The sequence below is a fragment of the Lissotriton helveticus genome, chromosome 6 (assembly GCF_964261635.1).
Source record: "Lissotriton helveticus chromosome 6, aLisHel1.1, whole genome shotgun sequence".
NCBI classification, from domain to species: Eukaryota; Metazoa; Chordata; class Amphibia; order Caudata; family Salamandridae; genus Lissotriton; species Lissotriton helveticus.
In genome coordinates this window covers 332,377,062-332,398,381 of record NC_136067.1, presented here as the reverse complement: position 1 = coordinate 332,398,381, position 21,320 = coordinate 332,377,062, and the positions used below count along the sequence as shown (strand labels likewise).

General features: G+C 45.4%; 1 protein-coding gene and 1 long non-coding RNA gene across 4 annotated transcripts in view; one reads left to right on the top strand and one right to left on the bottom strand.

Moving 5' to 3' along the window:
* The window catches only part of NBAS (NBAS subunit of NRZ tethering complex), a 2,361,081-nt gene that overhangs the window by 1,648,080 nt on the left and 691,681 nt on the right, over nt 1-21,320 (bottom strand). For all 3 annotated transcript variants that reach the window (XM_078647778.1, XM_078647779.1, XM_078647780.1), the window contains exons 25-26: nt 12,127-12,300; nt 1,078-1,211 (exon numbers count right to left, since the gene is read on the bottom strand). In XM_078647778.1, coding sequence (XP_078503904.1) covers nt 1,078-1,211; nt 12,127-12,300 — 308 coding nt within the window. The remainder of the gene's footprint in view (nt 1-1,077; nt 1,212-12,126; nt 12,301-21,320) is intronic.
* Nucleotides 1-21,320, top strand: part of LOC144762551 (uncharacterized) — a 134,148-nt gene that overhangs the window by 92,181 nt on the left and 20,647 nt on the right. The window lies entirely within an intron of this gene.

The following is a 21,320-nucleotide window of genomic DNA, read 5'->3' as shown; positions in this document are numbered from 1 at the left end:
GCGTTATTCAACATATATTGAACTCTGGTGATTCCTGAAAGTAAGGAGAATATCTAACTAATAGAGTTATATTGTAGAAGCTTCTGGTGGATCCATGTTCTTTTCTTTTACAGGTCTCCTTCCCCACAGTACCAACTAAATTCCCTTCCCCTCACATACCCACTCTGATCCTCTGTGTGAATACCAATCAGAGTCGGAGCTGCTGAAAGGTGGGCTTCTGGAGGTTTCTGTTCAGGAGGATCATCTGGCTGTGGCAGTAATAGATGAGTGCAATGGTTTCTGTGGACCCTCTTTTGCACCTGCCCTTCAATAAGTATATACTTCAGTCTCATTGTCTATTTGATTTCACTGTTAACCCCTCACTGAAAAACATCAGTGTGATTCACTGTCATCCATCTATATTTCTGTATGTTGCTGGGTGGTCGCTATCTGGCTTTCTTGGATGTGAATAACCACAAAGTTTTCTAGATTGTTAGTTAAACTCTGAATGGGGAAGAAAGACTCAACCAGCCAGCAGTTGCCCTATTTTGCTTAGACCCTTACAGAGAGGAGTTCATATTTTTTTCAAATAGCTCTTCTTGATTAAATCTAATCCAAATATTAGCATAGTCTCCATTGAAAAAAATGGATTGCATCTAGGCATATATCTGAGAGCCACTGCGGAGTTCACAGGTCTGGCTATGGAGTATGAAGTATCAAGTATCTAGTCTTGTTTTAAGGATCAGCTTAGTTAAAAGGCTATAAGGGAAATGGGTGTTATTATGAATTGTGGCATCAAACAAAGTTACAAAGAGTAGGCAAACACTTGTCCTTTGCACATTTCCTAAATCCTTCAAGTTCACCCGAAGTTGCGCAAGTATAGTAGGAACATGCAAAAGAAAATTACATTAATGAATGAAAAATGATGCAGGTGGTATAAAAGTAAATGTGCATCTGCATTAATGAACACTTACATAACAATCCTAAATTCTAAAATAAAGTATTCCTCATTTAGCTTGAGACTGCATGCCAAAAAAAATTGTCCATAGTCGTAGAGCATTATAATATTAATAAAATACCAAGCACACATGTTCTTACCCATAGCCCCTTTGTGGAAGACACTCCAGAATATCATAACAGAGAGCGAGCTGGTCATCTCGTTCACAATTGTAAATGCAGTCAAGGGCTACCATCATTAAGTCATCCTGATCAGGTATTATTTTTTGTTGGCACTAGAAAAAACATTTTGAATACTTATTTGATTAATCATTGAAGACTTTTATTGCATAGTGTTTCATCTTTAAAATAGTCACACATCAAGAGATCTTTCATATGAGACACTATAACTTCACAACTGAACAATTAACCTTTCATGTACAACTGAACAATTAACCTTTCATGTACAACTATCTCGGCTACCATGTCTTCAAACATCCTACGACTCCCATTCAAAAGCTGCAGAACATCACAATAAAGACAGATATTTAGACATTTTATTATCTATTTGAGACTGCAACTTAATCTAAAGACCAGTTGTTCAACTTTTGATGATGCCAATAATATTCCTGGCTTACAACACTTTTAAATATCAAAAAGCTTAAAGGCACAATTAATCAGCAACACAATCACCTTGTCAAACTCTTCTGTTTTGTGGCAGTGGTTTTTATGCCTTTAAAATTTTAATTTAAATATAATTTATAATAATCCAGTATGTAAAAACAGGTGAATGTGTATGATAGAAAAACTGGTTAACGTGTCTTTATCGTGAATACAATATTTTTAATCTGAAGACTTTTCCTTATTGTCATTCTGTGGAACCTTGCCACACAGTAGGGGTACAGTAAACTTCCTTTCAGAGGTGTTCCAACAGAGCTTTACAAGATCGCTACTGTGCATGCATACTTTTGTGTGTCCTACAAGGGCTAGGAATAATACTGTCATCATAAAGGTGACCTACCTGGCCTGACCTGGTCAGTCCGTCGCTCCTCTTGCCGCGTGGCCACCCCGAGTGTGCCCGTTCTCCTCCCGCTGCCACCGCCGCCGGTTTTCTCGTGTTGCCCTGTAAACTTGTTAGTTGTAAGCTGTCCCTGTGCCTGCTTGTTGTCCCTGACTGTCCCTGTGCCTGCTTGTTTCTCGTGTCTATTTCTCTGCCGTTGTTAGTTGTATGCTGTCCCTGAGCCTGCTTGTTGTCCCTGACTGTCCCTGTGCCTGCTTGTTTCTCGTGTCTATTTCTCTGCCGTTTCTCATTCTCTCGTGTGTGCCCTGTCCCTTTGCCCATCGTTGTCCCCTGCCCCACCCCGCTCCCTGCCACTGCTCCCCCGCGGCCCCACCCCCGCTCCCTCCAGCATCCTCGCACGCTCCCCCCCCACTCGCCACCCCGCTCCCGCCTCCCAGCTGCTCCTCCCTTGCCCTGCCCCCCCACTCTCCATTTATGGCAGAGTCCGCACGTACGCGCAGCGGGCGCGACCTATGCGCGCCGAAGGCGCTCCAAAGGTAAGCCCGTCTGCACCCGTCCGCGCCTGGACCGCGCCCAGTGCCAGGACCCCTGGCCCCCGACGTTGCCAGACCACACGGCGGACCTACGACGCCGCCACCCTCATCACACTCAAACCCGACCGGACCCGAGCCTGCTACCAAGCCACCCCGAGACGCACCCACGGACCCTTCACCTGCCAAGCCTGCAAGTACACCTGCCTCCGGACCTGCACCGCACCCGCCAAACCGAGCACCAGCAACAATCACCCCAAGTGCATCCTGCTCAACACCCGATCCGTCCACAGACACGCCATCGAACTTTGGAACCTGATCGACACAACTTCACCAGACGTCGCCTTCCTCACAGAAACATGGATGAACGCCTCCTCTGCGCCCGACATCGCCATCGCCATCCCGGACGGATACAAGATCACCCGGAGGGACCGCGTCAACCAGACTGGAGGAGGCATCGCCATCGTACACAAGAACACCATCCGCATCACGACCGACTCCAACGACACCTTCTCCGCCGCCGAGCACCTCCACTTCCAGATACACACCGACCCAAAGACGACCCTCAGAGGCACCCTCATCTACAGACCCCCGGGACCAGGCACACAATTCAGCAAAGACATCGCGGACTTCATCAACCCGCACGCCCTCCCCTCCGCCGACTACATCCTCCTAGGGGACCTCAACTTCCACCTGCAGAACAACAAGGACCGCAACACCGCCGCCCTGCTGGACAACCTCGCCAACCTCGGGCTCAAGCAACTGGTCAACACCCCCACCCACTACGCCGGCCACACGCTTGACCCGGTCTTCTCATCCAGCAGGCACATCACCTTCAGCCACTCCACCGGACTTCACTGGACCGACCACAGCTGCGTCCACTTCAGCTTCAGAAGAACCACGACCCACCACCACCCGCAACAGGTTCCTCGCAGGAGCTGGAGCAAGATCACCGCGGAGCAGCTCACCACCTCCCTCAGCCAGAACCCCCCGCCAGCACAACGGACCCCAACGAAGCAGCCCGCAACTTCACGCAGTGGCTGACCGCCGGCGCCGACGACCTCGCGCCACTAAAGAACCACCCCCAGCAGACCCAGAAGCAAGAAAGCATCCTGGTTCACCAACGAACTCAAGGACTCCAAGAAGTACTGCTGCACCCTCGAGAAAGCTTGGCTCCTCGACCAGACCACAGACAACATGACCGCCCTCAAACACGCCACCCGCAAGCACCACCAGCTTATCCGCACCACCAAGAAGACAGCACTGAAGGAACGACTGGACAACAACACCCACGACAGCAAGGAACTCTTCAGCACCGTCAAGGAGTTCTCCAACCCCAGCACCGGCAACAACGACATCACTCCCTCACAAGATCTCTGCAACTCTCTCGCCTCGTTCTTCCACCGCAAGATTGCCGACATCCACAACAGCTTCGGCGCACCATCCACGCACCCAACCGTCGAACCATCGCCCCCCACTGCCACCCTCTGCACCTGGACCACGGTAACCTCCGAAGACACAGCCCGCACGATGAACACCATCCACTCCGAATCTCCAACCGACCCCTGCCCCCACCACGTCTTCAACAAGGCCGGCTCCACCATCGCACCCCAACTCCGGGACATCATCAACACCTCCTTCAACACCGCCACCTTCCCGGAGAACTGGAAGCATGCCGAGCTCAGCGCCCTACTGAAGAAACCAACAGCGGACCCCACCGACCTCAAGAACTTCCGCCCCATCTCGCTCCTCCCTTTTCCTGCCAAAGTCATCGAGAAGACCGTCAACAGTCAGCTTGCCGCCTTCCTCAAAACTAACAGATCCTTCGACCCATCGCAGTCCGGTTTCCGAGCCAACCACAGCACCGAGACCGCCCTCATCGCGGCCACCGACGACATCAGAACCCTGCTCGACAACGGGGATACAGCGGCCCTCATCCTCCTGGACCTCTCCGCAGCGTTCGACACTGTCTGCCACCGCACCCTAGTACGGCGCCTCAGCAACATCGGTATCCAAGAGAAGGATCATCTCGTTCCTCGCCGGAAGATCCCAGAGAGTCCGCCTCCCCCCGTTCCGATCTGAGGCCACCGAAGTCATCTGCGGCGTTCCACAAGGATCATCACTCAGCCCCACCCTCTTCAACGTCTACATGAGACCACTTGCAGCCATCGCACGCCAACACAACCTCAACATCATCTCCTACGCCGACGACACCCAACTGATCCTCTCCCTCACCAGAGACCCCGCCACCGCCAGAACCAGCCTACACGAAGGAATGAAAGACGTCGCCGAGTGGATGAAGAACAGCCGCCTTAAACTGAACTCAGACAAGACGGAAGTCCTCATCCTGGGACCATCGCCCTCCGCCTGGGACGACTCGTGGTGGCCTCCCGCCCTGGGCAACGCTCCCAAGCCAACAGACCACGCACTCAACCTGGGCTTCATCCTGGACTCTTCCCTCTCGATGACCAGACAAGTCAACGCCGTCTCCTCATCGTGCTTCAACACCCTACGCATGCTCCGCAAGATCTTCCGATGGATCCCGACCGAAACCAGGAAGACGGTCACCCAGGCACTCGTCACCAGCCGACTGGACTACGGAAACACCCTCTACGCCGGAACAACAGCCAAGCTACAGAAAAAACTCCAACGCATCCAGAACGCCTCCGCCCGACTCATCCTGGACATCCCTCGACGCAGCCACATCTCCGGCCACCTGAGGGACCTGCACTGGCTCCCCGTCAGCAAGAGGATCACGTTCAGGCTCCTTACCCACGCACACAAGTCTCTCCACGACCTGGGCCCCAATTACCTCACCGACCGCCTGACCTTCTACACGCCCACCCGCCAGCAACGTTCTACAAGCCTCGCTCTCGCCGCCGTACCACGCATCCGAAGAGCCACCGCCGGAGGAAGATCCTTCTCCTACCTGGCAGCCAAGACATGGAACTCCCTTCCCATCCACCTCCGGCTGACACAGGACCATCTCGCCTTTAGGAGACAACTCAAGACCTGGCTGTTCGAGCAGTAGCGGACCCCTTCACCCAAGCGCCTTGAGACCCTTCCGGGTGAGTAGCGCGCTATACAAATGTTATGATTGATTGATTGAAAGGAAATTTATGTTACTCCATCAGTGCTCCCTACTGGTTGTAACCTGTGGTAGCGTCCACAGAACATAATATGAGAGAGGTCTTGACCAACTGAGCATCATCTTGGGAGAAAGCATTTATGACATATTCTGGAGTAGAACAAACAACACCATGTGTACCAAAAGGGCCCAGTTAATGCCAACACCACCACCTTAGCTCTGGTGGAAATGCCAACTGAGGAAATCTTCCTTACCTATCCAACATCACCCAGGGAGCCCATGATCCCCTTCCCATCCAGTAGCCAATGCTGTGCAATACTGAGTTAAGGTGCATTGTCACTGTATCTGGGCCTGTATAGTCATTGTATCCTAGAAATGACTTCATCCCCTCTCACTGGGTGAGTGCAAGCAAATCCTCAGTGTATTTGGCCTTAGAATTAACACAAAAGTCCCAATTTCACTCCAAGCTGGCAGTCAGAGGAGAATAAGGAACAATTTGTTTCCTGATACAGAAGAGGATCATGATGTTGCAGAAGTTTGTCTTGACCACTCTGGAACCCACTATTCATAGGATAACCTAGAGGGCCAGAGTGGCTGAGTTTAATGGTTCATGGGAACGGAGGAATCAGATCTATCCAATAAGTGGTTATTGACTGCTCCACACAGAACGTCCTCTATTTGAACTCGGATGAGTTTTTTATAATTAAGACCTGCTGATGTGGCAGGCTGAAAGCTAACCCCATTAAGAGTTGACAACGGTCACACCACTTTAATGATGGCATCAAAGAAGGATGAGTCATATTGGCTTGAACTAGTTGTCAATCAACTGAGCCCCGTGCTCCATCAAGTGGCAATGAAGAGATCATATCAGGAATAATGCATGATGCTCTAAGCTTCGCAGATGGCTTGATGTCCCAAAAGCCTCCGAAAGCACCAGGTGATCATGGACCCGAACTGTAAAAATGTAAAACTTTGTCTGGACGACACAATGCTCTCAGACGAATTTCTGGAAAGACCACTATGAAATTAATCCTTCTGGGTGTAATTGGTGATTTCTGTAAAGTTCACTTTGAAGCAGAGAGCAAAATGGCACAGAGACCCAGGGCCACATTGAATCAAGACAGCTTTCTGAAAGGGGATTTATTCAGACAGTCTTCTAGACAGGGGTAGTAATTGACTTTCTGCAGCCACAAATAGGCTGCCAGTGAGTATTTTTATAAATGCTCATGGGGTACATTGCAACCTAAAAGGCTGGGTCAACTACTGGTAATGCTCATCCCTATAGTAGTTTGGAGGAAGTATCTGTAATCCTGAGAAGTGAAGTCTAAAAACACAAAGTGTACAAAAATGAGATGGATGTAATGCTTGTGTGCCCGGGAGACATAACCCGTCCCACTGAAGTATAAAAAAAGCAGTGAATGGAATGCTTGAATTAATCTAAATCACAGGTAAATTGCTAAGACAGCATTCCAGTCCATCGAAAATGTGCACACCCTGCCACCTCAGTTTGGATTCAGCTATATGGAAATCAGTCTTGGCTCTGCTCCAATAAGAACCTCCCGGAACCACAACAGAAGCAACCCAAGACTAGGTTTGCCAGTCTTAGGGCTCATCAGTTGGGTATAGCTTGCCCTGACGTGGTCCTGTGCTCAGTGTGCCATAGGACTTGAGCTATACTTCACCTAAGTAGGTTGAAACCGGTCTTGGGTTGCTTGTGGTTTGACCAGAAGGGGTCCTTGCCTGGCAGTTCGAGATGGACTGTTCAATGAGGAGGTGCCTCATACAGATTTGTATAAGGTAGGTATTTGTCTAGAGTGACATGGCGGGCAAAAAACAATGGACTGGAATGCTGCCCGAGCTCTTCCCAGTAACTGAGATTAATTCAGGCATCCATCAGCTTGTTGTTGCAGGTTACATCCTGCCAGGTGAGCACATGGAAATACGTGTGCTGAAGTTCTCTAGTGCATACCTGATATACATTCACAACTACTGCCAAGACCTGGACCGGAATACCATCTTATCATCTGGAAGAGGAAGAATTGTATTTATCATATAAACTGGCAGTGATGCCTCCTCATTTCCTTTTCACATTTTCACAGACAGCAGAGGTAGTAGTTATCTTCCCAATTTAAGAGGGTGGCATAGTCTCTATGACAACTAAAAAGAAAAGCCCTTGCACTTCCTTCAGACGTTCTTCAGATACAGGTTATTGCTGATGTGGTGACTGTGGACTATGGAATTTGTAAAGCACAGCACAGAGGAACAATGATCCTGGACGATAGGAATAGAAGCCTTCTACAAAAGGTAGAAGCTATGAGGCCAACACCTCTTCCCCTCAAGGACCAACATGCATGAAAACCTGCATAGAGAACAAAAAGTACACTATTCGAGGGAACTGTCCTCCAGAAAAGAAGAAAATATTTAGTAATAATGCACAGCATTATTACAACCTAAAAAGAGTCAAAAAGCATCATTCATTAAAGCATCATTCATAATAGAAGGATTGGAATCGTGTGAGAGACTACATCTTTCTGAAAACAAACACACATGCACAAGGAACATTTACAAACCAACAATGTCTACACGAAGGGGTAGAAGATCCAATCAATGCCAATAAGACGGAACCTGAAGAGCAAAACATGTAGTGTCTTAAAGCTCACAAGATAATAAGCTTTTGGTTAATAATGTTCTAAATCTATCAAAAGCAGTGAACTTTTACCACCAATCATAAGTAACATCATCTATCACCTGAAAGTAAGTTAAGTACCGTACCAGGAGAAAAGCCGAAGCCACATAAACGAATAATGTGGGCATTCAGCTACTTTCTGTGAAAATACCAGAAGGAATTTTTCGATAGACACCCTCAGTGCTGTACTATCCCATCAATGGCAGCTCAGTCTATTGACCATTCGGGACTGCTTGGACGGAGGTGGCAGAGCGGTCTTAATTTTATTGGACCTCTCTGCCGCGTTCGATACCGTCCCACATGAGCTTCTCCTTGGCCGGCTGGTTGACATAGGCATTGGGGGGGTTGTGCTAGACTGGCTGTCTTCCTTTCTTTCTGACAGGACTCAGCAGGTCTGGCTGCCTCCCCATGCCTCCGAGCCTAAACCTCTGCTTACAGGTGTCCCGCAGGGATCTACTCTCAGCCCCTTACTGTTCAATGTTTATATCACCCCCCTGGTTTATCTAGCGGAACAGTTCGGGGCTAAGACTATAGGGTATGCAGATGATACCCAACTGCTGTTCACTTGGCCAGATGATAACCTGGACACTTCTATAGTCCATCTGTGTTTGTCCTCTGTATTTCGCTGGCTAGCGAAGGCCCAGTTGAAGTGCAACGAGGACAAATCTGAAGTGCTTTTTTATGGTTCCTTTCCCCCCTTGTTCATGAGTACTCTTTGGCCTCCTGACATTCCCAGCCCGAAAGAGATGGGGAGACCTGCGAAAAACCTTGGCATCTGGTTCGCAGAGGACTTAAGATTCGAACACCATATTAAAAAACTTACTGCCTCCTGTTTTGCCACTTTAAAAATGCTCCGCAAATTCTTTCCCCTGCTCCCAAGAGATGCCAGGGAGTCTGTTGCTCGGGCGCTCATACTGGCCAGGCTGGACTATGCAAATGCATTGTTCAGTGGTATCCCTTCTTATCTAGTAAAACGCCTGCAAATTATCCAGAACGCGGCGGTCCGTCTACTATTTAATATTCCCAGATGGAAGAGCGTTCGTGCTGAGATGCGCACACTCCACTGGCTTCCCGTTGCACAGCGCATCCTGTTTAAATCTTTGGTACTGGCGTTTCGTGCTACCCATAATCAGGGTCCCCAGTATTTGAGAAAAAGATTTACCAGCTATGCCCCTGCACGTACCCTGAGATCCTCCACTTTGTTTAAACTGTCTCTTCCCCGTTTTAAACGTGCCAGACTTGGCGGCCAGTCGATCTCGGTGGTTGTGGCTCGCGCGTGGAACGCTCTCCCTCTCCATCTGCGCTCCACACCTACAGTAGCTGCTTTTAAAAAACATTTGAAAACACATTTGTTTAAAAGTGTAATCTAAGATTCTTTCCTGTGTTCTGCTGTCTGCTTCTTTCTTTCTCCCGCGCCAGGATACTCTCCAGTAACGGAGCGCGCTACAAAATGGTTTATACTCATATACTCATACTCATATTGACGTATGCCTGTAAATTAAGCATGAAGTCACACAAATACCATATAAAAGTATAAGCGACACTTCATCATATTAACCAAAACGAATAAGAGTGCCACTCTAAATACACCTCTCATCAAAAGGCAGATTGTATAGATGGAGACTCCCATGAGGTACACATTTCAAAAGTATCTAAGAGGTACAACACTCCATGAATGTATGACTTCATACATCAGAAAAACAACCCGACACAAAGGGTAGAAATCTACACACTCAAAAGTGAGACGAATAGTGCACAAGCGGAGCAATCCCAGCTAAACACATATGTATTTAGATATGCTCATCATAACATACAAAAGATACTCCTCATATAGTATGGTACATACCATGAAGGTAACAACGCTTGTGCTCTTCTTCAGAGTAGAGCAAACGGCAAGAACTGTATACCGGGCCAAAATTAAAAACTCAACACAAATAAACAGCTGAATAACTGTCATCGACAGAGCTGTAGGAGGAAGTCATGACTTCTTCACCAAGAGGTAAATAATAATCTAGAAAGCCACTTATCATGGAATATACTTTGGAGAAAAAAACTTCTCTAAAAAGAATTCTGCAGAGTGCCTGCTCCATAGTTTTCCTATAATCCTGACTGACAAGAACTAAGGATCATGAAAAAGCGTCTGAAGAACCAGAAGGCTATCTAAACAACCATAAACCCCTGCTTCAAACAGAAAGACCACACCGGTTGTCACCAAATAAAATACATATTGCAACTCAGCCACATATAAACACTTCTTTCCACAGAAGTCAGAAAGAAAGAATTCAACCAGAACATTCAAAGACATAGCTCACCTTGGTGAAGAACATCCACTAAAGGGTCTGTGGATAATTCCACTGAGGGAAGCTGGCAACCTAAGTATGCAGCTGCCCTCCTTAGTACTACAGTGTAAATAGAACTCTCCTCTATTGCCATACCAGGTGCAGAAAGGAAAACTAAAACTGGAGAGAACTCTTGTCCACTATCCTCCCCCAGTTCAGTCAGCCAATTTTCTGGACAGTACTGCCCAAAGGGTTTTGACACCCTATAGTCCCCCTTAGACCTGCAAAATTGTGCATTCCTGTAGGAAAAGCAGGAACAGGTACACTAAGGCCAGATGAAAGCCACCCAAAGCAGACGATTCCATCAGCACTGCATCTGTCTGTCAAAATAAACACAGGGTTTAAACCCTGACGACATTGCAAAAAAAACACACTGTCCCTCAACAAAACATCTAGATGGGCCTGAAAAATGGCCCCCTAACCGCTCCAGTTTTGCGTTGTATGCGTGGAAAAGAAACTTATTTCGGCGAGCGAGTTATATGGACTCCGTTCAAGTCAAATCTGGTTGAATACTTCAATACAGAGTCAAGCTACGCCCTCTACTGACGCGCGGATGTGTTATGGGAAAAACTTTCCGGATAAAGTCTTGTGACTGGGGAAGATTCTAAAGGGAATATACAGCTAGCTGTCTCTATCAGATTTTGAAGTATTTGTGTGTCTCGTGATGAGACCTCCAGACATCGATCAGCTTTAAATCGGTTAGGCCGTGTCATAGATGGAGGGGGTGTAGTGTTTGCCATGTGGAGTGGAACCTGTCCATGTCTGGATTACAAGCTTCATTTAAGTTGCCCCCTATTATCGTATCAGCACTTGCATGGGTGGGTTAGAAGGGGGACAACCAAGAGAAAAGTGTTCTCTGTGTTTATTCAGGCCATACACCAAAAATATAGTAATGGTTTTGTTCATTATTGTCCCACGAGCAAGTATTCCCCTACCTTCTGAGTCTTTTTTGATCGTGTCCACCTGCAAAGGTGCTGTGTTTCCCACTAAGATCACCACTCCATTAGTTTTAGTGCTTGTGTTGGAGGGAAACTGTTGGGGAAAATATCTGGATTGGAACCTGTTTACGTCTCCTGCCAGGAAGACTATATATATCAGTATCCAAAATCCATGTAGGATCAGATTACACCAGCTAAGGGCATGAAGAAAAGCAGCCACTTTGGCTCTTTGTTCCAATATCAAGAGACATTCCAGTGACCAGGCGTCTGGAACACAAACTCTTAGGGTCCACTCAGTTACACAAAGAAAGCTATGTAAATGACCTGCACATTTGTGTTTTGATTCCTTGAAGACATTGCTATAAATTACTGTTAGTAATAAGCATATAAATTCAAGTTACATAAAGATTAGGTATACTTTTACCAAAACTAAGAAGGCTTATCATTTTAGGGTTGGCGTCAAGTGATGGCTTTGAGTCATTAAAAAAGTAAGCAACCAGTACCTTAAGTAATGAGGTATAGATCCGTGTTCTGCAGACCACGTTTTGTAACGAAAATGTCCTCAGTTACAGATCAGTAATGGCATTAAAGAAACTTGATCAAACTTACATCTGGTTTTGAATTCTGAAAAATCTTTAAGGAAAATTTCAAATCGTCTTTTGCGAGGGTCACTAGATATTCCTTCATGAGTTCATTGGCTGCACCCGGAGTCTGAACTTCACAGCGATGAAGAAATGGCATCATCCACTGATAGGCGTTCTTAACATATTTCTCATCAGAAGACTGTAAAGAAAAACACTGATGTGAATGTGGACAATAGGTGCCAAGCAGTCCTTACCAGCATCACAATCTCAATTGTGTCCTGCAAGAGTACACATCCAATTACAGATTTCTGCAAATAATTTGTTCGTATATGAAGAAAAAAGTTTTGCAGTATGTCCTACAAACCTACAAAATTACATACATTCATTCATGCACATGATTAAACGAATCCAATACTAAGTACAAACAATGTGCACATTGGCACCTGTACAAGAAGTATTGTCTTAGATTCATGGTCCATGGGCAGGCCTAAAAGAGTGAGTTACTGTGTGTGTCTCTAAATTTTGAAGTGATGCAAGTAGACTGTATTTGGCATAGTAAATGAGCCCTTAATAGATGTAAACGGCAGGAAATCACAATTAAATGTAGACATGAGGGAAGATATGTAGATATATGGGTGAGACATATGGGTGTCGGGGAAGGAGGGATAAAATGGCTAGTGTCACTTTCCATGGCATGCCCCAACTATCTGGGCATCCCCACTATTTCCCATATGGAAATGTTCTTTTCTACGCATTTTGTGCAAATAGTTACAAACAGCCATATTTAATCCATCACAGACTCAAGAGGTTTCGATGAACAGTGATCAACAGTGGTTGTCCCATATATGCAATCTTTATCACATCCCCATCTCCAGCGGAAGAAACGAGCATGTAAATAGACAAACTTTAAATCAATGGTCAACAGAATAGCCTGACATACGTAGCAGCTATGGGAGGGGACCGGCCATATATCGTAGAGAATTATTTCACTGCGAGACATGAATTAGTCATGGCACTTAGTCAAAATAATAAAGTTGATCGTCAAAAATTAAATATATACAGCATTAACAAAACACAATGTTTTTCGTACCTTATATTTTCCAGATAGGTATTATTTCAGCATTGTTTGTCAAATAAAATAAATACATTTACAATTGTAAACATACTTCCAAACGGTACATAATATCCACACTCCCTAACCATGATTAGAAAACGTAAATGTGACGCATAGAAGTTAGTGAACATATATAACAGGGGCTAGACAATTTGTTTTATTATACAGTGCAATAAAATCATTACATTTAACGATTGGTAAAGGTAATTGGCCCAAAGGAGTGCGACTTCTTTCTTAGGTATCTGTCATGACTGCAGTACACATTTTTTTAAGATTGAAGGAAACTGGACTATTGATAAACAACTTGATTATTCTGAAGAATGACCACAACTAATTCATATCTCCTATTGGAATAACACTAATTTAAATCAATAGTCGTCAAGACAGTCATCTACTTCCAAGGGCAAAAATATTTTCTGCAGACTCAGCTTCCTGAATTTACATTTGCAAATAATTGACTTTGCATTATAAATCTCAAATGGACTTCAAATGGACATCTTTTTTTGGAACGGGCAAGTATCTGAAGGGAAAGCCTGACAGCATTTTCAAAGATCGTTTCATGCCCTTTTTGTCCAGGATTGAAGGAACATACTTTCTGAAATTCAAATTTGCAGAAAAAGAGGGAAGATGTGGAAAGACAGAATACAAAATGAAACAACATAATTTCCAGCACCCAGTAACCACCACGAGAGACTATTACTAGGTATCGGATATACATCTTAGTAATGGGGTAGAAAGACAGAGAGCACATGAAGACAGTTAGGTTTGGTGAGTGCAGCATGTATCCTACATCTCCAGGAGCAACCCCGCTCCTGGCATTGTTAGAGGTCTATGGCATGTCCATTAAAGCGCATAACAAAAGGCTGGAGGCATCGCGATCCTCCAATGGGAATAAGTGTATTGCTGCTTGGCCTCTATTAAGGGATCCACAATGCATCTATAACATTATAAATCCCTACATAATAACGGGCAAGAAGAGCAAATTTGCTGTGTGTGTGTACATAGTCAAAGAAGCATCAGAAAAATATTTTGCAACCTCAGCTGTCCAGGCGCTTTCAGTCTTTGTCTGATGGTACAAATGCTGGTGGGATTCAGTAAACATAGCGGATCTTTGTCACAATGAACATAACAAGAGACGGCTGAACTTGAAAAGAACTAACATTAACTGGCCCAGCAAAATACATTCTCTCCATGCGAGAAAAGACAGGCCAGATGAAGTAAGAGGCAAGTAAATTCACTTACATGATTCCACAAGACTCTTTAGAAAAGATTTGACAAAGGTCAAATTCTATTGAAAGGCCCTGCATGTCAAATCAATATGCAGCTGCCAATAAGACAGAGTACAAATCCTTAGAACGGTATCAAGGATGAGAGCATAACTAGCCAATTCCCACAAAACATTATGGTCCTCACACCCTGTTTATCTTGGTGCCTATAAGCCCATCCAAGGGAAGGGTCTCCACCTCATCCATAGAGAGGTTCTTTAGGTGTTGATATGCACGAAACATAGCCCTATGATTGATAGCAGGATTGATTAACAACATCCAAAAGATAATCTTTCTGCCGAAAGCCAGAGAAGAAATCAAGGCCAAAGATGTAAATCCCTAGTGTGGTTTCTGAACATGTTCCAAAATGTGCCGCAGTAGACCCATGTTGTGAAAATGCAACCACAACTGACATGTGTGATGCCAGAGAGTTCAACACTGCGATCAAATTTATAGTACCACAATTCTTGGTCTGAATAACTAACCAATAAATACATTGGAAAACAAGGCTTTTAGTAGAGTCATTTCTATCACATGTGCCCAAAGACCAAGTTGTATCTCTGGGATTTTGCTTTGCTGTAATAGTTTAAACTTGGAAGCATTCTCTTCCTAACATAGACAAGTCATGATCCACTAACCCACCGCAGCACAAATCTAGGATTCCCACTATGACATTAAAATATAACACAGCATGAAAGGTCTCAAATACTATGACATTAACATCACAATCACCTCACGGAAAAAGACATGAACTTTGCATAATGAGGTGGGAACACAGAGAACACCATTTCCTCCACAGGAGACTACGCCTGAGATTGTGCAGCAGGAGTGTGAATGCATTTTAACTGGTAGAAAGTGAGTGTGCTGCGTACAAAATATACCAATGATTGAGAACTGTCGTTATAGGTAAGTCATTTTCTTCTCCACTGGATCTTCCATAGATTCATATGATTGAATCAGAATGGCAAGCACTTAATCACAGTCAGAGATACACAAACAGTGGATGGCAAAAAAATCACCTTATCGAAAAAACATGCTAAAAGACTCCCTGTCCTTTTATGCCTCTCTCTGTACCATATCTAGGCAGTAGTGCTGTGTAAAGGTTTCTAATTCATCTTTCTGCAAAGAATATGTGCGCTATCAGCACTTCTACAAATAGGGATAAAGAATTTGCGATATTTCTTGATGAGTCTGCCTTCAATGGGCTTTGTAGATTTGGCTGCCAGACGGAACAAGCCGCCACTACATCAAGAAGGCCCCCAGCTTGAACAAGTGTTGGACTCTTTGCAGATGGCCATACACAACCAGTCTTGCCAATGTCCTTGCTTTCGTCAATGTGAAACACTTGCCTACATCTAAGGTGAGTGGTGCTCTTTCCATTGATTGACTGAACATTGAAGAAAGTCTTTTTAACTCTCAGTTAGTAGAGATAATAATCAGCTAGTCCCTTAAGAATGAAGTGAGGGTCCATCCATTTAAAGGGATCTTTTTATGAGGAATGCTTGGATTTCACGGACTCTCCTTTGTGAAGTGAGCACCAGCAGCAGTGCAAGACGTATTTTTTTGCACACTTTATGTATTAGCTTAAATAGATTGTTCATGAACTGTGCCCACACTGTATTACGTTGCCAGTAGACTGGTGGTCATCTCCAACAGGAAAAGCCCAAATGAGGCTTTATAAACTTTATTACTCAGTTGGTCCACAGAGAAGAACTATCAGCACTATATTCAAAGATTCAAAGCGACAATAGTTGGAAGACATGCTTCTATAGATGCATGCTTCCAATCTGACTGCATGCATTGATGCATGCTTCAAAAGCAGCAAGTACAGCAGGATTTGGTGATGCAAACCAGACAGTGATTAAAGGCCTTTACCAGAGCATCGTACACAAAATTGTTTCCACTTGACTCCATAGGTTTTTAGGTCTCGCCTGAGCCAATGTGCTTGCGCATTGCTCCGGCGAGATTGTAATAAGGCGAAAAGAACAGTCTACCAAAACAGCGGATTAGACACAGTTTATGTGATCTATGCACGTGCACAGCGCCAGCCACGTCACACACCACCATTTGTCTCTCGCATCAGACTTCAAAGGCTGCCCCCCCCAATCAGACTTCAAAGGCTGCCGCTCCCCCGCATCAAACTTCAAAGGAATGCGCTCCCGCTCCCCAGCGACCCCGCCACAGCAATGCAGAGAGCTTGTTTTGCTTGGCACTCCTTTCCCTCTGGTCTCCGCCTGCTCTCCCGTGTGCTTGCATCTTCCTTCCTTGGCCCTGGGTGTTTTCCGTGTTCTCCCATTCAGTGCCTTCTCGACCCCGTACTTGATTAATGTCCAAGCCCCAGCCCTCGCTGCCTCTATCATTATACACTCTCCCTGTGTTTTCCTCTTTCCCCTTGCTTTTTTCCGGCTCCATCATTCTGTGCTTTGATAAACTGAACGCGCTTTGTAGCACTCAACCCTGTGTGTTCTTAGCTTCAGTCTCTGTGCTGCAGCACCACATCACTCAGGGACACCACCACATCACTCGGGGACACCACCACATGACTCAGGGACACCACCACATGACTCGGGGACACCAGCACATCACTCAGGAACACCACCACATCACTCAGGGACACCAGCACATCACTCAGGGACACCACCACATTACTCAGGGACACCACCACATCACTCAGGGACACCACCACATCACTCAGGGACACCACCACATCACTCAGGGACACCACCACACCACTCAGGGACACCACCACACCACTCAGGGACACCACCTCATCACTCAGGGACACCACCTCATCACTCAGGGACACCACCACATCACTCAGGGACACCACCACATCACTCAGGGACACCACCACATCACTCAGGGACACCACCACACCACTCAGGGACACCACCACACCACTCAGGGACACCACCACACCACTCAGGGACACCACCACATCACTCAGGGACACCACCACATCACTCAGGGGCACCACCACATCGCTCAGGGGCACCACCACATCACTCAGGGACACCACCACATCACTCAGGGACACTACCATCTCACTCAGGGACACCACCACATCACTCAGGGACACCACCACATCACTCAGGGACACCACCACATCACTCAGGGACACCACCACATCACTCAGACACCACCACATCCCTCTAATACACCACCACATCACTCGGGGACACCACTAAATCACTCTAATGCACCACCACATCACTCTAATGCACCACCACATCTCTCTAATACACCACCACATCACTCTAATACACCACCACATCACTCTAATACATCACCACATCACTCAGCCCAACCACATCATCACTCAGCACCACAACAGCACTGTCCTTGCTTGCTACCAATAAGCATTGCCATAGCCAATAGGACTCGCATTAGGAAAGTGTAAGCTATTGGCTTTGTAAATAACAATGCTATTAATTTATATATTTTAAAAGCCAACACATTAAAAAAAATGTGTCATTTACAATACCAATAGCTCACACTTTCCTAATGCGAGACCTTTTGCATTGCAAATGCTTGTTTTATGTTCACACTGTCCTAGCTTGCGATAATATCATCCTACCTCGAGTGAAAATGACACCCGACCACTGTGCACTGTTGCAAAACTATTTTAGTTTTATTTTTCAATTCTGTTTTAACTGTAAATCTTCAAAATCAAATATAACATGTACACATTTTTCAATCAATCAATACATTGAATTCAACATTCTGAATTGTTTCAACTGTTTATACATTTAACAGCAAAATGATTGTTTTTGAGCAAATATAACTGCGAGCAAACATGACAAATTATCCAGCTTTTCTGTTATTAGTGCTTTTTTTCAATTGAATGCCCGATGCATTTCGAGCCAAACATGGCTCTTCTTCCGGGGCCTGCAATCTGAAAAGATGAGACATATATTTTACAAAAGCAGTCCGGCACGTGAGGACAAACGAGCCACCACTGTTGCACGCATAAGAATATTTTTGTTAAGTAAAAACATTGAACTTTTAAAAAAATTTGTCAAACCTAAAGGAAGGTGTGCTTCTCCTCTATATTCACTTGCGATAATATCAACCATAAATCTTCAGGAATGTCCAAGTCTAACTACTGTATTCAGGAGGCAATGCGATAAATTCATGGATGCAGTCCTTTGATGTAAGCCCTGGCTGCTGTAGCGAGATACAAGGTTAGGGTTGCAACTATGTGGTATTGCAGAGAGCTAAAGGAGTTTTCTGAAACAATACTGCCTAGGCCATAAAGTCTGTGGATATCGGCTGGAACTGTCTTTCTTTATCTTGCTAAAGACTCTCTGCAAGAGCAGAACTGGAGAAAAAACATGCACAATGGATCTGACAGTTACATTAATTACTCATTAGACCACGATTCCAAGAGCGCTTTTCTGCAGGCACAAAACTGGCCTTTGTCATTGTCAATACTGGTGAGGTCTTCTGCTGTCAATGGAACTTGATGCTGGATGGCCTAGTCACACAGCATTGGTACTTCTGATGATTGAACATGCAACCCTGCTCCTCCCAGTTAATGTAAAATAAGAAGGGTGTGCAGTGTCAGTCCATATGAGTGGTGAAAGGCCTTCATGTTTGGGAGGAAAGGACTGCAATCTTTGTCTGACAGCTCTCAGCAATGGCACTTTTATTATCACATTTGGCCTGGTGGCTAGCATATTCAGGTGGGTGACCCAGTCCCATTTGCAGACTTTCACTGTCTTAACGGCACAAGCTGACTCTTGCTGGACACCCAGGTCTTGAGCCTATCAAAGTAGGGTGGTCTATATTAATGGAGTTGCTCTCATTACGTTTTTGCATGATCCTGTATTCTGAGCACATTGTTCATTAAGTCCCTCCTGCATCAGTCTTATGATAGGAGGCAGAAAGTAATTGTAAAGGGACACGAAAACTTACCATTTTCTTTGTAGTCACTTAGCAAGGTCATGCAGTTACATGATTCACTCCGGATGGAAAAGCCCATCTCCTGGCTGGAGTCCAGGAATCCTGCCATGAACTGTATATGTCTTTGAGGGATAAGTTCCTCCTTGAGAGAAAGACCCAATTTGTGGAACTGCTTTAGAGTAGCTCTGTTGGAAGTCATTAGGGAGTGAAATGACGCCGCTTTTACCAACCATTTGTCCAGTTTTGGAAAACCTGATTTTGGTTTCTCCTGAGATAGGCCACTTCTAGCGCCATACATTTTGTAAAGATCCTCGGACTCAATCTGAGAGCAAACAGAAGTATCTGAAGCTGATATTGGCAACCAGTCACAGAGAATCCGATATACTGTCGATGCTTAGTACGGACATAGATATCATGAACTCTTCTTCCATCAGAAGTTAAACGATTTCTTTAAAATAAAGCGAGCAAAACAACTTATCTGAGGTATTCGTTCAACTGTCTGAGATTTACAATTGGTTTCTTATGTCTCAACATCTTACTGATGAGAAGAAACATGTATAAAACCCTTGTTTCGCTGGACTGCATAGCTATTTTCTTTATCATAGAGAGGATTTTCCCTTCTAGCATTGCGGAGATGTTGATGTTTTGTATTGAGCGGTGGAATGGGTGTTAACTTTTTTAGTGACAAAGAAGTCTGGAGATTAGCTCCTGGGCCTTCTTACAGTTTAACCATTGCTGAGGTGGCGAATGGTGGAGGATATTGTGACACAAGTTGGTAATTTGTCTCATCTGGAAAACTCCAGTAGTAACCTGCCATCATCTGACGAAGATCTCAAATCACAGCTATAGACACCTGTACAAAGGGCTGACCGGGATTCTCCTGCTCTTAACACAAAAGGAGGGCCTGAAGGGATACATTTAAAGACTCGCGGGATCAATCCGCTGTTTCAATTAATCAATACACAAAAAAGTCCTTAAGTCTATCCACAAAGGAATGCTCATCAATGTATGAACAATCCAAATCTCAAGTACTCACAACTATAGTACAGAAGATCAACAAAGAAGATCTTTTGATTAATTAGAGATGCAGAAAAAACGGCAAACAGTTGGTTGGCCTAAAAGAGGGAAATAAAAAAGAAGAAACCAGAAAAAAACTGGAAAAACTCTGCCAGGGATCATTGGTGTCCCATCATTACACTTTGCGTGTCCAGTGTCATAATCTGGGCTACCAAGTAACTATATTTCACCATACCTCCAACCAGGAGGAGGATGGACAAAGAATATAGTTATACCCTCTTTGTAGAGGCTGATCAGGAAGCCTAAGAAAGGCTGAAATGGCCTAGAGGTAGCCCTTCAGAATGCCCAGAGCAGAGCCTTGCTAGGCCAATGAAAGGAGGAACAATAGGACCTCAGATAGAGGGGCAGGATGGGGATCCACAGCCTTTGCTGTGCACCATGCCACAAATGTGTTCCATCTGCAGGTGTATACCGTCTTAGTGGAGGGGCGCCTGGCTTCCAGGATAACATCACAGACTTTGGGAGGCAGGTCAAACAACATCAACTGCCGCCGCTCAATCTCCACGCAAGTAGGTGGAGGCTGGTCAGGTTCGGTTGGAGGACCGTCCCCTGCAGCTGCGACAAAAGATCCACCAGAAGAGGCAGTCTGATCGGAGGATCGATGGCCATGTGTAGCACCTCGGGATACCAGACTCTTCGTGCCCATTCCGGAGTCACAACAATGACTTGGGCCAGGTCGCGCTTGATCTTCTTAAGCACTCGGGCAGAAGTGGTATAGGTGGAAAGGAGTATAGAAGACTGCAACTCCACTTACGACAAAAAGCGTCGCCTAGCGAATGCCGGCTTGGAAATTCCAACGTACATAATTGAGTGAAAAGGAATGCTTTGAGTGCAAAACAAATCGCCCGAAAGTCAAGA